At 37.3% G+C, this 19,848-nt stretch overlaps 3 protein-coding genes and 1 long non-coding RNA gene across 11 annotated transcripts; 3 read left to right on the forward strand and 1 right to left on the reverse strand.

Annotated features, from left to right (window-relative positions):
- Window positions 1-394: 394 nt before the first annotated feature.
- Window positions 395-6,419, forward strand: LOC119992454 (exosome complex component RRP45A-like). 5 transcript variants are annotated; one of them, XM_038839143.1, is made up of 11 exons: window positions 395-555; window positions 875-1,017; window positions 1,093-1,302; window positions 1,479-1,574; window positions 1,681-1,795; window positions 2,331-2,408; window positions 2,508-2,696; window positions 3,187-3,476; window positions 4,175-4,233; window positions 5,369-5,597; window positions 5,980-6,419. In XM_038839143.1, exons 2-10 carry the CDS (start codon window positions 878-880, stop codon window positions 5,575-5,577), a joined length of 1,386 nt encoding a protein of 461 aa, XP_038695071.1. In that variant the 5' UTR covers window positions 395-555; window positions 875-877; the 3' UTR covers window positions 5,578-5,597; window positions 5,980-6,419. The 5 variants fall into 5 exon arrangements, with proteins under 5 accessions (XP_038695071.1, XP_038695069.1, XP_038695073.1 ...); XM_038839141.1 differs by having other exon boundaries at window positions 5,369-5,593; XM_038839142.1 differs by having other exon boundaries at window positions 402-555; window positions 878-1,017; window positions 5,369-5,593.
- A 1,314-nt stretch (window positions 6,420-7,733) lies between these two features.
- On the forward strand, window positions 7,734-12,724 carry LOC119992942 (ABC transporter G family member 15-like). Its single transcript, XM_038839786.1, has 9 exons — window positions 7,734-8,031; window positions 9,232-9,311; window positions 9,598-10,059; window positions 10,225-10,347; window positions 10,690-10,821; window positions 11,163-11,447; window positions 11,557-11,835; window positions 11,922-12,029; window positions 12,350-12,724. Exons 1-9 carry the CDS (start codon window positions 7,734-7,736, stop codon window positions 12,704-12,706), a joined length of 2,124 nt encoding a protein of 707 aa, XP_038695714.1. The 3' UTR covers window positions 12,707-12,724.
- LOC119992945 lies at window positions 12,577-18,324 on the reverse strand. Of its 4 annotated transcripts, none has more exons than XR_005466460.1 (6): window positions 18,187-18,324; window positions 17,100-17,271; window positions 13,644-13,697; window positions 13,361-13,463; window positions 12,998-13,046; window positions 12,577-12,718 (listed from the first exon to the last, which is right to left on the reverse strand). It is a non-coding gene; the product is annotated as an uncharacterized LOC119992945 (long non-coding RNA). The 4 variants fall into 4 exon arrangements; XR_005466461.1 differs by having other exon boundaries at window positions 13,644-13,702; XR_005466459.1 differs by having other exon boundaries at window positions 13,644-13,770.
- Window positions 13,749-19,625, forward strand: LOC119992943 (ABC transporter G family member 13-like). The gene is made up of 9 exons (XM_038839787.1): window positions 13,749-14,660; window positions 16,161-16,240; window positions 16,409-16,870; window positions 17,120-17,236; window positions 17,743-17,874; window positions 18,204-18,488; window positions 18,571-18,843; window positions 18,972-19,079; window positions 19,269-19,625. The coding sequence occupies exons 1-9, from the start codon at window positions 14,366-14,368 to the stop codon at window positions 19,623-19,625; spliced, it is 2,109 nt and encodes a 702-aa protein (XP_038695715.1). The 5' UTR covers window positions 13,749-14,365.
- The last annotated feature ends 223 nt before the right edge of the window (window positions 19,626-19,848 follow it).

The raw sequence follows: 19,848 nt of genomic DNA on the forward strand, positions 1-19,848 counted from the left end.
TCTACCAGTTTCCCTTATAATATAAGGGAACCCAATATATATGTGTATATATATATATATATATATATATATATATATAGTCTTGATTAGAGTATTAGTTAGTTTAACGTACCCTTTCATTTATATTGTCGATCTATATTTTTAAAATTGCTTAAAAACATAACCCGTAATTATTTGTTTTGCGGGAAACTACTGAAATTGGACTAGATAGGGCCCAACAAAACAAAATTCAGCCCACCTAAGAACTAACAGAAGACAGCCTAGGAGGCTAGGAGAACAAACTCGGGCTACAACCCATTCGATTACGAAAAGGCCCATAATCCTAGACAGGATCAGTTTGACTTTGACCTCAAATGCTACAGTCAAAATCCCTAATTCAAACCCCTAAATTCACCTCCTCTTTGTTTTCCCACTTCCCGAAAGCCATACCTTTTCGTCCACCCCGGTATGCTTTTTATTCACAGATCACAACTACTCTACTTCTACTGTTTATTCAACTGAAGATAACATATCTAGGGTTTCGTTCATACTGAAATTCCGGCTCATCCAGTCCTGGTAAGCTACTCGGATTTGTCACATGCAGCCAGATACTGATATTTTGCCCTTGCCTTCTCTATATTCTTTTGAATGGAATGGTTGCCTGTACGAATTATCATCTTCACTCGTTGAAATTAGCTTATATTCGTTCATATGTGTAACTGCTCATAATAACTTCAGGTTGTTCCTTACTTCAAATACGATTTCTGGTCCAATTTTTTGTTGGTGAATATGTTATCTGGCTTCTTTTCCATTGTTCATAATCTGATTATTTCGTTCTGCTTGATTTGGAGCTAAAAATTTTATACTTTTCTTGTTTTCTCTTTTGTTTATATAGAAGATGGGTGATGTGAAGTTAGCCAATATGTGGCGTTTAACTTTGAATGAGAAGAAGTTTATCGAGACTGCTTTGCTTTCTGACCTCCGGATTGACGGTCGTGGTCCATTCGAATGTCGTAAATTATCCATAGATTTTGGCAGGCAAGTGTACTTGTATAGTTGCTTTCTTTGTAATGAAAAATTGAATGATGTCGTTTAACTATTGTGGATTTGCAGAGAAGATGGGTCATCAGAGGTGCAGCTAGGCCAGACTCGCGTGATGGGTTTTGTAAGTTCACAATTAGTTCAACCTTATCGGGACAGACCAAATGAAGGGACACTTTCAATTTTTACAGAGTTCTCTCCCATGGCTGACCCCTCATTCGAGCCAGGTCATCCAGGAGAGTCTGCTGTGGAGTTGGGACGTGTAATAGATCGTGGGTTAAGGTGATTGATGTTTTGCCGTTTTTAGTTATCTTAGAGAAGTATTTATTCTTATAATTATGACATATTAAAGTAGGATGAAAACACAATCTTCGGCCCCTTAGTTGGATAACTACATTTTTTGCTGGTGAATTCTGTAGTGGAACAAACTTATTTTAATATTTGGAGTGGTCTTGCAGGGAAAGCAGGGCAGTTGATACGGAGTCACTTTGTGTTCTTGCTGGGAAGATGGTATGGGCAGTGCGTGTCGATCTCCTTATTGTTGATAATGGGGGGTGAGCTAAATTTTTTTTCCCTTGCTGCAAATAATTGTTTCAACTTTTCCCTTCATCTCTAGTGAGTGATCTTTATCTTTCACTTACTTTTCTTTTTTGAAAACAGGAATCTTGTCGATGCAGCCAATATCGCCGCTTTGGCTGCACTCCTGACATTTCGGCTGCCAGCTTGCATGCTTGGAGGAGAAGATGGTCGGGAAGTGATTGTGCATTCACCTGAGGTTAGCTCATGTAATATTTCTCGTGCACTGGAGGATTATAGACAGTACTAGTAACTCAATTGCTACCTTTCTGAATTCTGAGTTTCAAAGACTAAAATTGATGTTTTGTAGACTATGCGTTCAAGTTTCCATATTAGAAATGAATGACCCGTGTTCTTGCAATGTGTCTGTTGTTTGACATGTCAACAATGAAGTTATCTTAGTATTGGCCCTCTGCCTTGACCACATAATAAACTTGGAATGTATTTGTGGTTGCCAAGGGCCTGGTGGCTTTTGCAATTACGACCTAACTGAGAATGTGGTGTCTAAACTGTAGATTGGGGATAACATTCATGATTCACCAGCACATAGACTTAATGTGGTTTGTTTGAAAGTAACTTTAACTCTTCATCAGCAAAGAACACATTAGCCTTTCATTCTCTCATGAATGCTTGTATTTATTTATAAAATATCTGAGTCATTCTCATTCATTTGATTTTGTACCAACTTTGGCGACTTGGTTATTCATATGATAACATATACTGTTATGTAACAGGTCAAGGAGCCCATTCCTTTAATGATACATCATCTTCCTATAGCAGTAACTTTTGCATTTCTGAGCAGTGAGAGCATGGTAGGCAGAATTAGTCCTTTTGTTATATACTATCTATTTGCTGAAAAGGTCGTCACTTCAATCAGGCTTTCCTTCTAAAGTGACATGAATGCCATATAGGTGATAGATCCAACCCACCAGGAGGAGGCGGTTATGGGAGGAAGAATGACTGCTACACTTAACGCAATTGGTGATATTTGTGCTATTCAGAAAGCTGGAGGGGAGGGTGTGATGCAGAGTGTTGTAATGCAATGTTTGCGGATTGCTTCCAAGAATGCCACTCTTATAACAAAGAAGATAAATGAAGCAGTGAGTTGATGCTGTATATGATGAAGTGATGAACTCTTGAAAGATTAGCCGCCTTTATGTTTTCAACTGTTTAAATATAGACTTTAATAAGAAATGGTAATTTAAAGGGATGTTAGACTTATGTTTTTTTTGTTTTTTGGTTGAAGTTCTATTTATTTTTCCGATGTTAACTCCCTTGACTTATTCTTACTCTCCACTTGGACATCTTAGGTCCACATGAACATCTGAATATGCTCATCTGTAGGAAAAGAGAAAAGTACTCATTTTTGCATCTCGTAGCACTTATATTCTCAAAGCCTTATGCTTTTTGTTTACCATGTAATGTATGGTTTATCAATGTGAAAGATTTTTCCTTTATATGAGCAATCTAACAGATGAGGCTCATTTTAATGTAAATTACCAGTTTTTTTAATCAAAGTTGGTTGTGTATGGCGGCATCTTTCTTTTAAATATCTTCTTATTGATAAATTTCTTCCTCAAAATGATGCAGGTTGAAAAATACAATACTGAGAGAGCACTACGAAAGATTAAACGCCACCCTGCTTCTATTGGTTTGGATGCTACTGGAGCTGGCGCTCATTTTGGGTCGAGCCAAAACCAATCAGCTGGAGACAAAGGAGATATTGAGATTTCAAGGCACCATTTGGCAAGATTGAATCCCTTATCAAAGCAGAACAACACCAGCCAACATGTTGAAGGTGAAACTAAGTCATCTGAACAAAGTGGAACTAGTAGGAAGGATGTTTGTGCCATGAATTTCTTTGGGGGACCCTCAAGTTGGTATGGGATTAGCCTTTTTAAGTTTTAATTTTTTGTTACTATATTCCATTGTCAAAAGACCTCTATGGTAGGGTTGAACTCTCTAAACAAGGTTACATTTCAATCAGGAACATTATTTTTACTTGATCATTACATATTTTCAAATACACGAGGTGTTAATTATCTTGAGTCTTAAATTGGTTTGGTTGCCATATTTGCTCTGGCCTTTGCTTTTATTTATAGCTCCTAAGCATAAATTGCTGTCTTTCCAATCAATGATTAAGGAGGGAAAAAGAAGTAATGAGGCATGAGATTGCCTGATTTGCCTGATTCTAACTAATTCAAGATATAGGTTGGCTAGCTTAGCTCACCCCGAGTGAATGATGATTGCTGTAATTTTATTCATTGACACTTCCTCATTGATGGTGTTTTCATTATATTTCTTCTTTCTTGTAGCTGCTTTTACTCTTTTTCTCTGATATCATTATCCAGACTTTGTGCTACCAAACATCCCTACCAATATTTATTTGGAACAAACTGTTAACTTCTTTGATCTTTCTCACTTTGTTTTCCTCCAATTTTGTACCCAATTCAGGTTTATTCATTTGTAAAAAAATTCAGGAGATCACTGGATACCTTCTTTTTGTATATGACATTTTGTTAGGTACAACTAATGCATCTCTTTATCACTTATTTATTTTTATTTCCTGTCTTCCCAGGGATCCTTACTCAAAAGGTGCTGATCCAGAGTTTTTGAAAGCTTCTTTAGCCTCACGGGGTATGCCATACAGGAAATTACCTAAGCTTTTTTCTTGCTGTTTCCATGAAAAAGATCCTTTGAAGTACTACTCTCTTATACAATTGGCTGGCTGGCTGGCTGGGTGAAAAATACAGCTAGATGTTGGTACGCTTCTGAACTAGGGAAATCAATCTGTAATTTCACTCAAAAAAACAGAAAGCAGGAGGGACAGAGGAATGTATTAGGAAAATTAATATCTACGTTCAATTATTGCAAAACTTAAAGCCAAGTGCGAGAGAGGTGCTTTTCGCATAGGTAAGAAAGGCCTTTAAAATAAGAAGGTATATTAAAGCCCATGCTAAAATAAGGAAGCGAAGTATAGCAATATAGAGGAATGATTTTCTAGTATGGATAAATACTGTTCATCAGTCAACCTATCAATTCCAAAACTCTGAAAGTTTGTTGTTCATCATTCTCCTTGAGCGGAGAACCTATTCCCTTAGAGTTTAGAGTATTGATACCCATCCTATAACTTAGGATCCTTTTACAAAATTTAGAAATCCATGTGGCGTGGAAACCACCATGTGAAGAAGCCATGATCTCATAATTTGAGATGAAAGTTAAAGTATTTATGCTGGCAAAGGAGAAGGTTTTGGTCAGTTTGCCTAGTGCAAGAACTCTAGAAGGCAAAGGCTGGAAGTCGGATTCTTTGGGGAAGAGATGTTAGAACTTAGGACCACCAGGAAAAGGGAAAAACAAGCAATAAATTACAATAGGAGGGTGGGGAGAGGATTATTGGTCCTCTAGTACTAGTCAATGAAATACGAGAAAAAAATTGAGAAAAATAGAGAGACAGCATGTGATGGAAAATTTTCAAAACAATGCTCTAGGTCTAGTTGCCATGTGCTCTCATATGGGCAACTGGAGCCCCTTGGAATGAGGAACTTGTACTAGGAAACACCTCTGAGTTGTGGTATCATAGTTTAGTAAAAAATCTTTTAATTATTTGACTATATCATCCTGCTTTGTAAGTTGTAACTCAAAACTTATTATTAGAATTTATTCCATCTCATTTGCACAAATTTTACTTCCAATTCCTTTATGCTTTCCTTATTTTAATGTGTTCAAAGATCATTGTGCCTACTCATGTTTATTTTAAGTAAAAAACATTCAGGAAGTTCAATACCCAATGAAAAACAGAGTAACTTAATAGGTGAAGAAATACCTAGAGAGTCCAAACAATCACTGGAAGATACTGGGCCAGTTTCCTCGGTTATTGATACATCACGGACTGAACAGCCTATCAATGTACAGAAAACTTTGAAGGATGCTGTAAAGACTAAGAACAAGAGAAGAAAGGGGGCATCATCAACAGCAAGCTAGAGTGTTTTATTTGCACGTATGTATGCCAATGACTCAATATCTTTGTGACATATTCCTCTTTTTCAGGTGAAAAATCTTCATCCATGTGGGCATGATCATGCAAATCATCGCGAATTTTAGACAATTCAGTGGAGCCTTGAAACAAGTGTTCCGGTGTCTGAGACATGTTTATCTAGCTGTAATCAAACTTAAGTAGAACATTTCAGAAGTTTTCTTCGCAGAGCATTAGACTTCAAATGGTGATGGGACCATACATAATTAGCAGAATTTCTACTATGCATTTATTATCCCTAACAAATTGAATGCTTTCCATATTATTCCTTGACCTAACATGATACAACTTTATTGAATTTAATTTTGTAATACACATTATTTATCAGCTATTGTATTGTCCATGTGCAGATCACTGATCGATGCTTTCTTTGGGAGCAATTAACTAGTCAAGTTAACAGTTGATGCTATCATGGAATGCTGAACTTCAAAGCGCGAAGATACAACTCTGCAACTGTAATTCATTCCTGAAGCAAATGTGCTGACATTACATCTTACGAGGCAACTCCCTGTAGATTATTTAGAGAAACTTCTCATTGCAAAGGTGTTTTTGGTGGAAGCAGAGTTACATCTCAACGGGCAACTCTGTTGAATTTGAGATGAACTTTACATCCTAAATGTGTTTTTGGCGGAAACTGGAGTCTTGAATCTTGATGGATGGTAGAATGTAATGTTGATTTATTTATACTTTTTTGAAAAAGGTGGTTTTTAGAGGGAGCCTTTTCATTTCCCTTTTCTTTTCAACACTAACTTGTATGACAAGTTTGTTATTCTAAATCAGCTTTTCACTATGGTGCGCTACTGCGCTGTGCCTAGCTTTCAATGGCCTACTTGGGTTTGATGGCCAAAGGTTCGAATTCCAGACTTTCCCTGATAATGAGTTTTGGACCAGGAGATATACATCAATTTCTTTTACTGAAAAATAAGTGGAGAAAGTAGATAGTGAGAGAAACAATGAAGAAGTAGAAGTGATGATATAAGCGTAGCCCGACTTGAGTTTGGACATTGTAGGCTGTCCAAAGGGTATATGTACGTACGCCTGTTGAGTTGTTCTCGATTATTAAAAAATAATGACGTAATCATAGGCGGATGCATTGTGTATGGGGCACAAGTAGTGTATAATCATCACCCACAAACGGACGGATGGGCTACGTTTTCCATGAGTAGGCTTTCGCCCAGCACCATAAAGTATTGAAGTCATAAACTGACCCGAATTTTGGGCCTAAACACGTAAAGCCCAAGTTCCTTTCATTAATGGTTAAAAGTTTAAACTTCCAGTTGGGCGGGCTTCGAATGGGGCTGATCATTAATAAGGGCCAGTTTCGGCCCGGCCCATCTCTTTGGTAGTCGCTTTTTTATGGAAAAAAAAAGGAAAAAAATAAATCCTGCCATTATACGGGAATCGATGTGTGCAAGCACTAAACTCTTCAACTTAACCATAAATGATGATTTTTAAGCTCTATGATATTGAAATAGACAACTAAAAGCCTAAATCTTGCATAACTGGAAAGGAACAAGTCATGCAAGTAATGCTGGCACCCAGTGCTGATCGACCAGTGCATTTTCACAGAAGCGGCAATCGCATTTAAGGACTAAATCAGTTGTAAGCCATCATCAAAATGCCTAATCAGTAATCACATAAGAAGATTATATATGCACATGCATATGTAGTTATGTCCGCCTATTTGATATGAACTAGCTGTGACAATTTGACATATGGATCATCATGAATTCATGATATTGCTATGAATATCGAGGAGCCAACCCACATTTATTTCCTTCACTTGCCACCCATTAACACACACACCCCCAACCCATTATTAATTCGTACAGTCCTAGTCACACAGTTCTCTCTCTCTCTCTCTATATATACATATATATATATATATATATTTCTCTCTCTTTCTTTTCGAATGAAGAAAGCAAATTAAGCATTGATGGGTAGTTGTTTGTTGATGGTTTCAAATCCATACTAGCCAATTGTGGCCTCCCACGCTAGTGATTTATGGGCTTATTAATTTACTATTTTATTCTTTTTTTTTGGTATTACAGTATTATTTATAGATTTCAGGTCCAGTTTTTTATTTTTTGAGGTGGTGGGTGTTATGGAGATAGAGGTGGCAAGTAGTACAAGTTACAGTAGCAGTACTAATACTGGGTTTGATAGTGGTGGTGGCAGTGGTGGTGGCAGTAGTGGTGGTGGTGCGGTGGTCGGTGGCGGTGGAGGGGAGAGAGGGACATATTTGGCATGGGAGAACTTGACGGTTGTGCTGTCCAATTTTGGAGAAGGACCAACAAAGAGATTGCTTCAAGGGCTTAATGGGTATGCTGAGCCTGGGAGAATTATGGCCATTATGGGTCCTTCTGGGTCTGGAAAATCAACACTTCTTGATTCACTTGCAGGTCTGCTTTGCTTTCTCTCCTAAATTTTGGCCTTAAACTTTTGGAAGTAATATTGGAAGGGCATTTTACATATCATTGTGAACTGATTGATTATGTTTTTTTCCGTGTCATTTTCTGGGACTACTACTCTTGGCTCTTGCTCTTTTTGGTTGTTTCATGTATGGATTTCAATAATCCTTGACAGGGATTTGACTTCCTTGATTTTCTAGGTTTCAAAAACTGATTTTTGGATACAAGTATATGCTATAGCTTGTTTTACTAGAAATTTCTCTTTGAATAGGGTTTCTGATTTTGGGTTCTCAAGTATTCTGTAGTTTCCTAGAATCTCTGCACAAACACAAAGATTTCTCATTATTTTTTCTACTTTTTTTTTTTGTCATTTATGTGTATAGCAGAACTAGTGAATTCACAAAGTTTGTGCATTTCAGATTTCAAATTTTAACCCCAAATAAACTGATGTTTACAGTTTCTCATTTATGTCACTGTATGAATCACAGTTTGTAATTCAAAAGGCTAGTGGGCAGTTAGCAATTTTGCATTGCTCCTCATCTCTCTAGGCCTTAAATGGACCACAGCCTTCTTGAATGAGGTAGATGAGAGAGTTAAAAGCCAGCTTCAAGAAAGTAGTTGTTGGTTGGCCTAAATAAAAGTTTGACCACGCGCTTTGTACTAAAGTTATGATCTTCCTTTTTTTTTTTTTGGCTCTTTACTTTAATAGTTTAATGTAAAACATCTGGATTCTATCATGTTACAAAACTAATGAGAGTAAAAGAGTTCTCAATGCATTCAGCATATTACAGATTGATGATATTTCTGAAAGGAGACCGAGGAAAGATAAAAAAAAATAAAAAAAAGTTACAAGAGAGTCCTTTTATTCGATTCTTTATCATAATGAAGGTATTTTTTCATTAGGAATTGGAGGTAACAAATGGCTGATACTTTCCTAGAAAATGAGAATCATAAATTCTAGGAGAGGAAAAGTGAATATATTCCTACATAGCTAAAGTCCCAGTTTCCTGGTTGTCTTTGATATAATCATAGGATTTAACTTGCGACAAATGCTCACTTCTTAAGTAATGTAATATGCGGTTACTTTGCTCGTCATTTTCTCGGTTGATTCATATAAGAGACCTCAATTAATGAATATCAGCTTGTTAGCTCTGTATTTGCTAAGAGTCTTTGTTCATTTTTTCTATGCAGGTAGACTCTCAAGAAATGTTGTCATGACTGGAGATGTTATTTTCAATGGCAAGAAGAAAAGAGTAGACTATGGTGTCATTGTAAGTACTTTGTAGAAGGAATGCCATCTTAAGGATCTCAATTTTGACAGATTGATGAAAGCTGGATATGACAAGCTAAAGAAAATCACAAAACTTGGTAGCAAGTTAAATTCTGAAATATGCATATATTCGAAATAAATTTAAGAAGTTTTACTTGTATTAACGTTCCTGATGCAACTGTGCTCAAAATAAAGAACACAAGGACAGAAAGAGAGCATATCATAAAGTTTCTTTTATCTGTATTAAAATTTGCAAGTGTAAGCAGTGATGTTTAATAACTTGTCAGGCTTATGTAACTCAAGAGGATGTGGTGCTAGGAACTCTTACGGTCAGAGAAACCCTTACTTATTCAGCACTTTTAAGGCTTCCAAAAACTATGACCAAAGAGGAAGTTACAGACACTGTGGAAGGAACTATATGTGAAATGGGTCTCCAAGATTGTGCTGATACAATGATCGGTAACTGGCACTCGAGGGGTATTAGTGGTGGGGAGAAAAAGAGGCTAAGCATTGCATTAGAAATCCTCACGAAGCCGCGCCTGTTATTTCTTGATGAACCAACTAGCGGCCTTGATAGTGCCTCTGCATTCTTTGTAACTCTAACCTTGAGAAATATTGCTCGTGATGGAAGGACAGTTATCTCTTCTATTCACCAGCCAAGTAGTGAAGTTTTTGCACTCTTTGATGACCTCAGCTTACTCTCTGGTGGTGAACTTGTTTATTTTGGTGAAGCAAAGATGGCTGTAGAGGTAGAAATTCAAACACCTTTAAAAGATTTTTAAATTTGCAAAGAACTAACGTAAATGTGTTTTTATTTACTTGTGAAGCCTTCGAAAATCTCTGAGAAGATGAGGAAGTCATGGCTATGCATATCGATCTGACAGTAATCTAATACCTGGCAATGAATTTTGCAGTTTTTTGCCGAAGCTGGTTTTCCATGCCCTCGTAAGCGAAATCCTTCTGATCACTTTTTGCGCTGCATAAATTCAGACTTTGACGCTGTAACTGCTACTCTTAAAGGATCTCAAAGGATTCGAGTATGTGTGACTTCAAACTTAATCTTTTGAAGTTATTTGTACAAATTTCTGTAAGATTTATCGAAACTATATTTCCCTGTACTTCTGAAAGCCTTTGATTTTGAGCTTGCTTTCGATTTCCTTCTATTTCCTGAAACATGAAAGTCACTCAGAGAGAAACTATATAGGTTATTTTATTTTATTTCTGATAAGTTATGAGGTAGCACATCTTAATGTTTGGCATAGCAAGTCAAGGTTCAAAATCCACTTAGTCTCAACCTTTCAGTCACAGAATTTATGGACCTTTTGTTTTCAGGTAATTGAATTCATCATTTATAAATATTCTCGGCTGTGTAATTGTAGGATGTACCCGGATCGTCAGACCCCTTTATGAACATGGCAACAGCAGAAATCAAAGCAAGGCTAGTTGAGCAATTTAGGCGCTCTAACTATGCAAAGAGGACAAGAAGAAGAGTCCGAGAAATATCAGGCATTGTAAGTTCTGAACTTGATCTTCGCATTTAAAAAAGTTAAATCAATGCCACCTTCAGATGCATCTAATTTGGTTCTCTTTTGTCTTTGTAACATCCAAAATTTCGTATGATATATGTTTCATGCTGCATTTAGTAAAGCATGCCAAGTTGTCGTAGCTTTCCAGCTATATATTTTACTGCCAAAGTTTTGAGATGGGTGAGGCCTATTCCAATGAAGTTTAAGACTGTTGACTACAAATAGTTTCATGAACATGCCAGTTCCCCCTTTTGGTCCTGTATATATGTAGAAATCATTCTTGTATGGTTTCCTGCCGATAGCGTGAAAACATTTTTCTATTTCAGGAAGGACTAGAAGTTAACGCGCAAAGTGGAAGTCAGGCAAGTTGGTGGAAGCAACTGAAAACGTTGTCACGACGATCAATTGTGAACATGTCTAGAGATGTGGGATATTACTGGGCAAGGCTAGTGATCTACATCATTGTATCTCTTAGCGTTGGTACTATATTTCACGACGTTGGCTATAGCTATACAGCAATCTTGGCACGTGTATCTTGCGGTGCATTCATAACTGGTTTTATGACGTTTATGTCTATTGGAGGCTTCCCATCATTCATAGAAGAAATGAAGGTAAAAAAAATCAAAGAGAAGTACTTTGTGTGTCAATTACAGTCTGGTGAAGAAAAGTGAAATATTTACAAGTCTCTGGATTCTGATGGTATCCTTCTTTTATGAACAGGTATTTACTCGAGAAAGGCTCAATGGTTATTATGGAGTCTCAGTGTATATACTGTCCAACTTCATTTCTTCTTCTCCATTCCTGATTGCGATTGCCTGGATATCTGGAACTATAACATATTCCCTAGTGAAATTTCACCCGGATTTTTCTTTTCCTCACTACGCATTTTTCTGTCTGAATATTCTCCTCTGCATCGCTGTCGTAGAGAGCCTGATGATGGTTGTAGCATCATTGGTTCCCAATTTCCTGATGGGAGTTATAACCGGGGCTGGAATTATTGTAAGAAATACTAAATCATTGATAACATTCTTATATTGTATTTGATGACGGTTTTTGGTGTCCTGATTTCTGCTATCAACACACAGGGAATCATAATGATGACTTCTGGCTTCTTCCGGTTGCTACCTGATCTTCCAAAGCCATTTTGGCGATACCCTATCTCATATATGAGTTATGGTTCATGGGCAATCCAGGTAAACCAAAATCAACATTCTCATGTACTTAACCCATTTCTAGAGTCACAAATGTTTGAATCGTTTTTTACTGGAATGATCTTCGAGATTGATAACGTTTACAGTGAACACCGAAAGTAAAATCTGGATTTCCATTAAGGCTTATTTGGTTCATTCCTGAGGAGAAAAGGAAGCAAAAGAAGCTTCAAAAATTGCATAGATAACATGGAAGATGATTAAGGATTCATATGATGATGGCAACAGAAAATGAACACGGCTTTGTCTATTATTCAAAAGTGCGAAGCTTACTGAGATATTTTTTTTCAAACTGTGAAATGTAGGGTGCATACAAGAATGACTTCCTTGGTCTCGAGTTTGACCCTCTCATACCTGGTGATCCAAAGCTCAAGGGTGATTTTATCATCAAAACTGTCTTTGGAGTTCCAGCGGATCGTTCCAAGTGGTGGGATTTGGCTGCAATAGTAGTTGTTCTTGTGTGTTATCGACTACTCTTCTTTGTCATCCTCAAATTCAAGGAAAGAGCCTTCCCCATGTTCAGTACATTCTATGCCAAGAAAATCAAGGAACAACTCGATAAGAGGCCTTCTTTCAGGAAAATACCTTCCTTCTCTTCCAAGAGATACCAGACTCTCTATTCACTGTCTTCACAGGATGGCCGCAACTCTCCTCTCCATTAAAAGCACCAAAGCCTACACAAGTTAAGAAAACACCTGCCGTTAGAAGTTCTAGCTGTTGAAGTCCCAGAGTTTACCAGTATTTGTTCATAGAACATAAGGTCGAAGTCCCAGAGTTTCTACTGGAGTTTCACATGCACAAAATTGTTGGTATTCTTTCGATTGAGAAAGTTAAATAGAGCCATCAAGGGACTTTGTCCAAGTTGCACCAAGTTCTTACACACCTTTACCATTTTACATTGTTTTCTCTTATGTATTTAAACTTCTGTTAAGAAATTCTCAATGAAATCATACCTGATTCCGCTAAATTTTACTGATGAGCTGATATACTCTGATGATTTACCTGCGCAAAGCATAGGTTTCCTCATACTCAGCAAAACATACCAAAGCTAACCCAATATCTAAACAAAATATATCTAGTATTCAATTTTTAAAAAAAAAATTATTTTGCATCTGGGTTATGGCAACATTCACTGTTTCACAATGTGGGTGTGAAAGGGTCAAATATGATAGTTCTAACTGAAATTGACAGAACCTTGAGTCCTGTGCCATCATCATAATAAGATGAAGAAAATAAATGTTGGCTGCCTATATATAGTGAGAATACCTTTATATGCAAACACCTAGCACAATAACTGGAGACAAGAAAGCACGTACAGGTGGTTTGTTGATAACATTTATTGCCACAATAACTTGCATCCACGTGACGCCCCATTGTGGCTTCTGAAAAAATAAGGAGACCCCTGGTTGCCAGTTTACGCTGTAGCCAAAACAACAGTAATGGAAAATTCTTGCTCAATACCAACTTAAATTGTCATATATGTTCTAAACAACCTCTACGTTGGACTTGGATGGCTATGTGGGAATGCTTTATTTCATCCAATAAAAATTATTATATTCAGATAATATATGTATATATATATACAGTATACACTTGTACCTGCTTCACCTGGTCCCTCCTTGACCCAGCTGTGAACCAAACCTGTTGTCATTCCTAAGCTTGTTGCCAGCAAACCATGAGAGTCAACAGTTAAAGTCACAACATTTGCAAGCCATGGACTGAGTTACTACAAATTGTAAAATTCACTGTGGTGACATTTGAGACACTGCACTTAGAAATGGAAGTAAAAGATTCCCATATCACAGAACGACCAAAAATGAAAGTGTGCATGAAAGAATGAGGTGTCAAGCGTTTACTCCATGATGAAGATTGCAGTGACTTAGTTGGAAGTTGGGAGTTGGTTCCCAAGTGCAATCTCTTATTGCCAAAGAAAACCCAACAAGAATCTCATGTGGGCACTTCATAATGTTAACAAGAGAGAAAAAATTGTACTAAAAGCAGTGCACGCAAAGTTCATTATCTGACAGATTGCCAAAGCAGGAAAATAAGGAGACCTATTTTATTGTCTTTATACTGATACTGTCTCATTCTCATCTCATTTCTTCCATCTCTCATTTATGAACCATTGGTGAGTTTAATTTAGATTTGACTAGATATAAGAAGACCCATAACACATTTTCAAATTGTATACTATTTTCTCTGCAAAGTTTGGTAAGCATAGTTAATTCCATCTTAAATGTTTCACGCAGATGATATCCTTTTCTAACAGATACTAACGAGCACCTATACTACTGCATGTTTATGTGTGTGTGTATATATATATGTATGACCATCACAAAATAGTAGTGGGTGAAATGGAGATAGAGGAGGTTAAGAATTGTGGTGGTGGTATTGAAGGTGGTAGTGATATGGAGTCAGGTTTAGTAAGAGTTGGAGACCATGGGGTGATGTACTTGGTATGGGAATATTTGACAGTGGTGCTACCAAGTTTCAGAAATGGAGGAACTACAAGGAGGTTGCTTAATGGGCTTAGTGGTTATGCTGAGCCTGGTAAGATCACAGCTATTATGGGTCCTTCTGGGTCTGGGAAATCCACCCTTCTTGATGCACTGGCAGGTTTGCCTCTCTCTCTCTCTCTACAAAAATGGATCTATTTCTGTTTCAAAGAAGCTTTTTTTTTTCCTTAGTTTGCAAGCTTCATAAATAATAAGGGAACCCTCTCCACATGATTCTCCTACCACTGTGAAGTGTGTAATCTATGATTGGTCAGAAATACACAACCTCATTGTGCTGGCTTACAAACTGTTTCATGGTTTGAACATGAGACTCTCAAGAAAATTTGTAATTTTTTCTTCTTGATTCATTTGCTAGTTTTCATCATCTTTGAGGCAAATTTACATTACATTACACTCTCTCTCTCTCTCTCTCTCTCTCTCTCTCTCTCTCTCTCTCTCTATATATATATATATATATATATATATATATATATATATATATATATATATATATATATATGCATGTAACATACCAACATGTGGGTAGAGTTGTAGAATTGCAACTCCACCTTTTATTACTTTGAAAATATCTTCATAGTGAAGTTGACATAACTCCCCACGTGTCCCAATAGTAGATCATCCCAGTATCCCACCGTTTACCCGCCTCATCAGATGGTAAGGGTCCCCTGTTTTTGATTGTTTGGGTCATTGTCCTAGTTAAATGCAGTAAACTTCTTTAGTACCATGGGAAGTACCATGTCTTTCTTCCTTTTGTTTTCCAGTAAACTTCTTTAGTACTGAAATAGCAATATAGCTGGATCTTTCCTTCATGTAACCTAGCTAAACTTAATAACAATCAAAACTGCAAGCCTAATCTTTTCTCCAGTCCGAAACAACAAGAAAACTAAAAAAGGCAGAATATGATGAATAATAAAGAAGTAAATGTATGTATGATAACATTTAAATCAATGCAAAATAAAATTTTATAAAGATATTTCTAGAAAACTTATGACAACTAATGATGGCAAAAAAGTAAACAACTCTTGTGCATAAAGCTCTCACAATGGATGGGGTCAGCGACAGGTAGGATGTCCCGCAGTGGATGGGGTTGGGGTCGGGTTCAGGTAGGATGTATGCGGACCTTACCCCACATAAATGCGAAGAGATTGTTTTCAGGAATTGAATCTCTGACCTCTAAGTTGCACCACTACAACTATGCCAATGGTTCACATGTTCACATGTTTAAAATGTAAACAATTCTCATGCACAAAGCTCACGTAGGGGGTGGGGGCGGGGTCGGGAACATGCATGATGTACACAAACCTTACCCCCACATAATATGTGGAGAGACTGTTTCCAGTAATTAAATGATAAGGAACAGACTTCACTTACCCACCAAGGCCCAACCGATTACCCTTAAATGGGCCGGCTGTAACCAAGGCCCAGTCAGGCCTGGGCCCGTGGCCCTACCTTACTGAAAACCTTGACTGATAAGGAGAGGCACTGCCACCCTTATAAACTGCACTACACTCCCACATCTGAGCGATGTGGGACAAGTGTGTAACATTAAACCTATAACAACTATTGATGGAATAATTAATTATTACTGAGTTTCCTGCAGGTAGACTGCCCGAAAATGTTATGAAGACTGGAAATATCATATTGAACGGGAAAAAGAGGAGACTAGACTATGGCGGAGTAGTAAGTCATTTATTATTTATGAATCCTCATTATGGAGGATTCTGAAAATTTAAAGCAATTCCCTTAAACTCAGAATTCAAACAAGCCCTTGCTTTCTTAAATTCTCACATATTCAATTACACTTCATGCTATATGCATTATCTCTGTTTCCACTTACTGAAATTTCAGGCTTACGTGACCCAAGAAAACACACTGTTGGGAACTCTCACCATAAGAGAAAGCATAACATTCTCAGCCCATCTGAGGCTGCCAAGTATCATGACCAAAGAAGAGATCAATGACATAGTCGAGAGAACAATCACAGAAATGGGTCTCCAAGATTGCAGTGATAGGACAATTGGAAATTGGCATTTAAGAGGGATAAGTGGGGGGGAGAAGAAAAGACTAAGCATTGCACTTGAAATCCTAACTAGGCCAAGTCTCCTGCTCTTGGATGAACCTACTAGTGGCCTAGACAGTGCCTCAGCTTTCTTTGTGGTCCAAACCCTGAGAAATATTGCAGTTGATGGCAGAACTGTTATTTCCTCCATTCACCAGCCAAGTAGTGAAGTTTTTGCACTCTTCGACAATCTTTTTCTGCTTTCAGGTGGTGAAACAGTTTATTTTGGAGAAGCAAAATTGGGTGCAAAGGTATGTAGTGCTGTTTGCAAGTTTGACGCAAGTTTCCCCATAACATTTTGTCTATGTACTATATACTAATTGGATGTTTATAGTTAACTATCCTAATCCTACATTGAATATTTGGTAAATGATTATATTCTATGAACAACTTGCTGTTTTTCTAGTACAGACTACAGATATTACTAATATTCCTCCGCCAAATGAAGGAAGAATCTCCATCAATATAATGATAACTTACCTGGAATTATTCACTTGCAGTTCTTTGCTGAAGCTGGATTCCCATGCCCAAGTCGAAGAAATCCTTCTGATCACTTCCTACGTTGTACAAATTCAGACTTTGACCTTGTGGCTGCAACTCTGAAAGGAACTCACAGGGTATGCGTATGCGTATGCGCATGTGCATGGTGTCCCTGCAATGACATACATATCCAGTCAAAAGCTTTATTCTGCATTGATACAAGTTATATAAGCATAAATAAATTTTGAATATTCTGTTTTTCAAAGTGAAAATAACCAAATTTTCAGAACGAGTAACAAACATAGTACACAAGTTTGTTTCAAGAGTCTGGATATTTCAGAAAACTAAATTTAACACTGTTTCATATATGAGAGTTCAAAAGCCCAAGCCTTTGGCCTAGTATTTTATAACTTTTCAGCGCTTAATGAAATATTTTTCTGTGTGCATTTTCCCTATAATCAACCTGAAGAAAATTTGAAAATAAAAGGAGGCCATTTGCTCCAATAATTAGACCATCATCCGTTACTTCTCGTGTAGCTGATTATAACCCTTAATCATTTCTTTGAGATAGCAAAATTTCAGAATTTTTTCCAGAAAATATTTTTAACTGTCTAATTTAAGTTCTTGGCTTCTGTAAATCCAGGATGTTCATATTACATCAGATCCATTGGCAAACCTAACAACATCAGAGATCAAAGCAACTCTAGTCAACAAATATAGAAACTCACAATGTGCAGCTAAGGCAAGAACAAGAAGACAAGAAATTTTAACTATTGTAAGTCTTTTAGAACACCAATATTTTTCCATGAATACATGCCTGAAATTTTTTCTGCAATGTTAGTAGTGAATCAAAGTATTAGATATTGCCATAAAGTATGCTTCATCTTGTTATTAAACAACTGTATTTGCTGTCATATAACCTCCACTGATAATGTCATTCAAACATAATTATGATATCCAGCTTACAAAGTTTGAGTTAATCTTAAAGGGCCCCTCTACATGGGTGAACCCTTGAGCTGAATAGCCTACAAAATGTTAGTATTTGAAAGAGCACCCAAGAAATTAAAATTCGATAAGTTTAATGAACCTGGATTTGTATTGCAGGAAGGGCTTGTGATTGACAGAAGAGGAGGCAGTCAGGCAAGTTGGTTGAAGCAACTTTCAGCTCTGACAAAGAGATCTTTCATCAACATGTGGAGAGACTTGGGATATTATTGGTTAAGGATAGTCATCTATATAGCCTTATCTGTTTGCGTCGGTTCCATCTTCTTTGATATTGGAAGAAGTTACTCTTCAATCTGGTCTCGTGGAGCTTGTGGTGCATTCATCTCAGGATTCATGACATTCATGTCCATTGGAGGCTTCCCATCCTTCATTGAAGAAATGAAGGTAATGACCCGAAAAACTCTTTTGTCAAAGATGTTTGTGTAGACTAATTAACAAGGCACCAGCTTCATGTTCTTCAAAACAGGTTTTCTGTCAAGAAAGGCGAAATGGGCATTATGGGATTGGTGTTTACATTTTGTCAAACTTCATCTCTTCGTTTCCGTTCTTGACGGTTATGTCATTTGCTACAGCAACTATCACTTTCTATATGGTGAAATTTCGACCCGAATTTTCACATTTTGTGTATATCTGCCTTGACCTTACAAGCTCCATAGCAGTGGTAGAAGGCTGCATGATGACGATAGCTTCCCTGGTTCCCAACTTCTTGATGGGAGTCATTATAGGAGCTGGATTTATTGTAAGAAACTCTCATATAGCTATTATTTGTTTTCATACCAGAACACTGCTTCACATATCTTCCACTGACTTCTTTCTCTTCTTGAGTTGATATATATATGAACTACTTTCATTGACGATTGTTTACAGGGTATTATGATGATGACATCTGGGTACTTCCGGTGGCTTCCTGATCTTCCCAAGACTTTCTGGCGTTACCCGATTTCATACATCAATTATGGAGCATGGGCACTGCAGGTAATTAAGAAAAGTAATTTAAAGTAATCCATAACACTTGAAACAAAGAATGCATAGCAACGAAACTTAAATGCAAAATACTGTATGTGTCGAAACTAGATGCCATCTCTGGAAAGTTGATTTTAACGTAACACACACACACATATACATAACAAACTGACTCGCTGCTTGCCACAATGGTAAATGTAGGGTGCATACAAGAATGATATGATAGGAATTGAGTTTGATCCTTTAGTACCTGGTGGTCCAAAACTGAAAGGCGAGATTATTCTCTCGACCATGCTCGGGAAGAACGCAGAACATTCAAAGTGGTGGGATTTAGCTGCTGTCGTAGTCATCCTCATCTCTTTCAGACTCCTGTTTTATGCCATTCTAAAGTTCAAGGAGACAGCTTCACCTTGGTTATGGAGACTTTATGCCAAGACAACTCTACAAAATCTGAAGAAGAGTCCATCTTTTAGAAAAATACCATCCTTTCCTTCCAAGCGGAACCAAACCATCCATTCCTTGTCTTCTCAAGAAGGCCTGAACTCTCCCATGCACTAGAAGTAGCAACACATTAATGTTCTTGGCTTTGGATCCTATACACAATCAACGTCAGAAAAGAAAAAACACTAAATCACTACATCATTTGGTAGATCGTGTAGCTTTTTTTCTAGCAGTTCCAATCATTCTTGTTATGATCCAATAGAACTTCAATGTCATTAAATATACCTTTCAATGAATGAGCCATGCATGGGCGGATAGATTACATTGGGAATATGGGTAA

Source organism: Tripterygium wilfordii, chromosome 23 (genome assembly GCF_013401445.1).
Source record: "Tripterygium wilfordii isolate XIE 37 chromosome 23, ASM1340144v1, whole genome shotgun sequence".
NCBI classification, from domain to species: Eukaryota; Viridiplantae; Streptophyta; class Magnoliopsida; order Celastrales; family Celastraceae; genus Tripterygium; species Tripterygium wilfordii.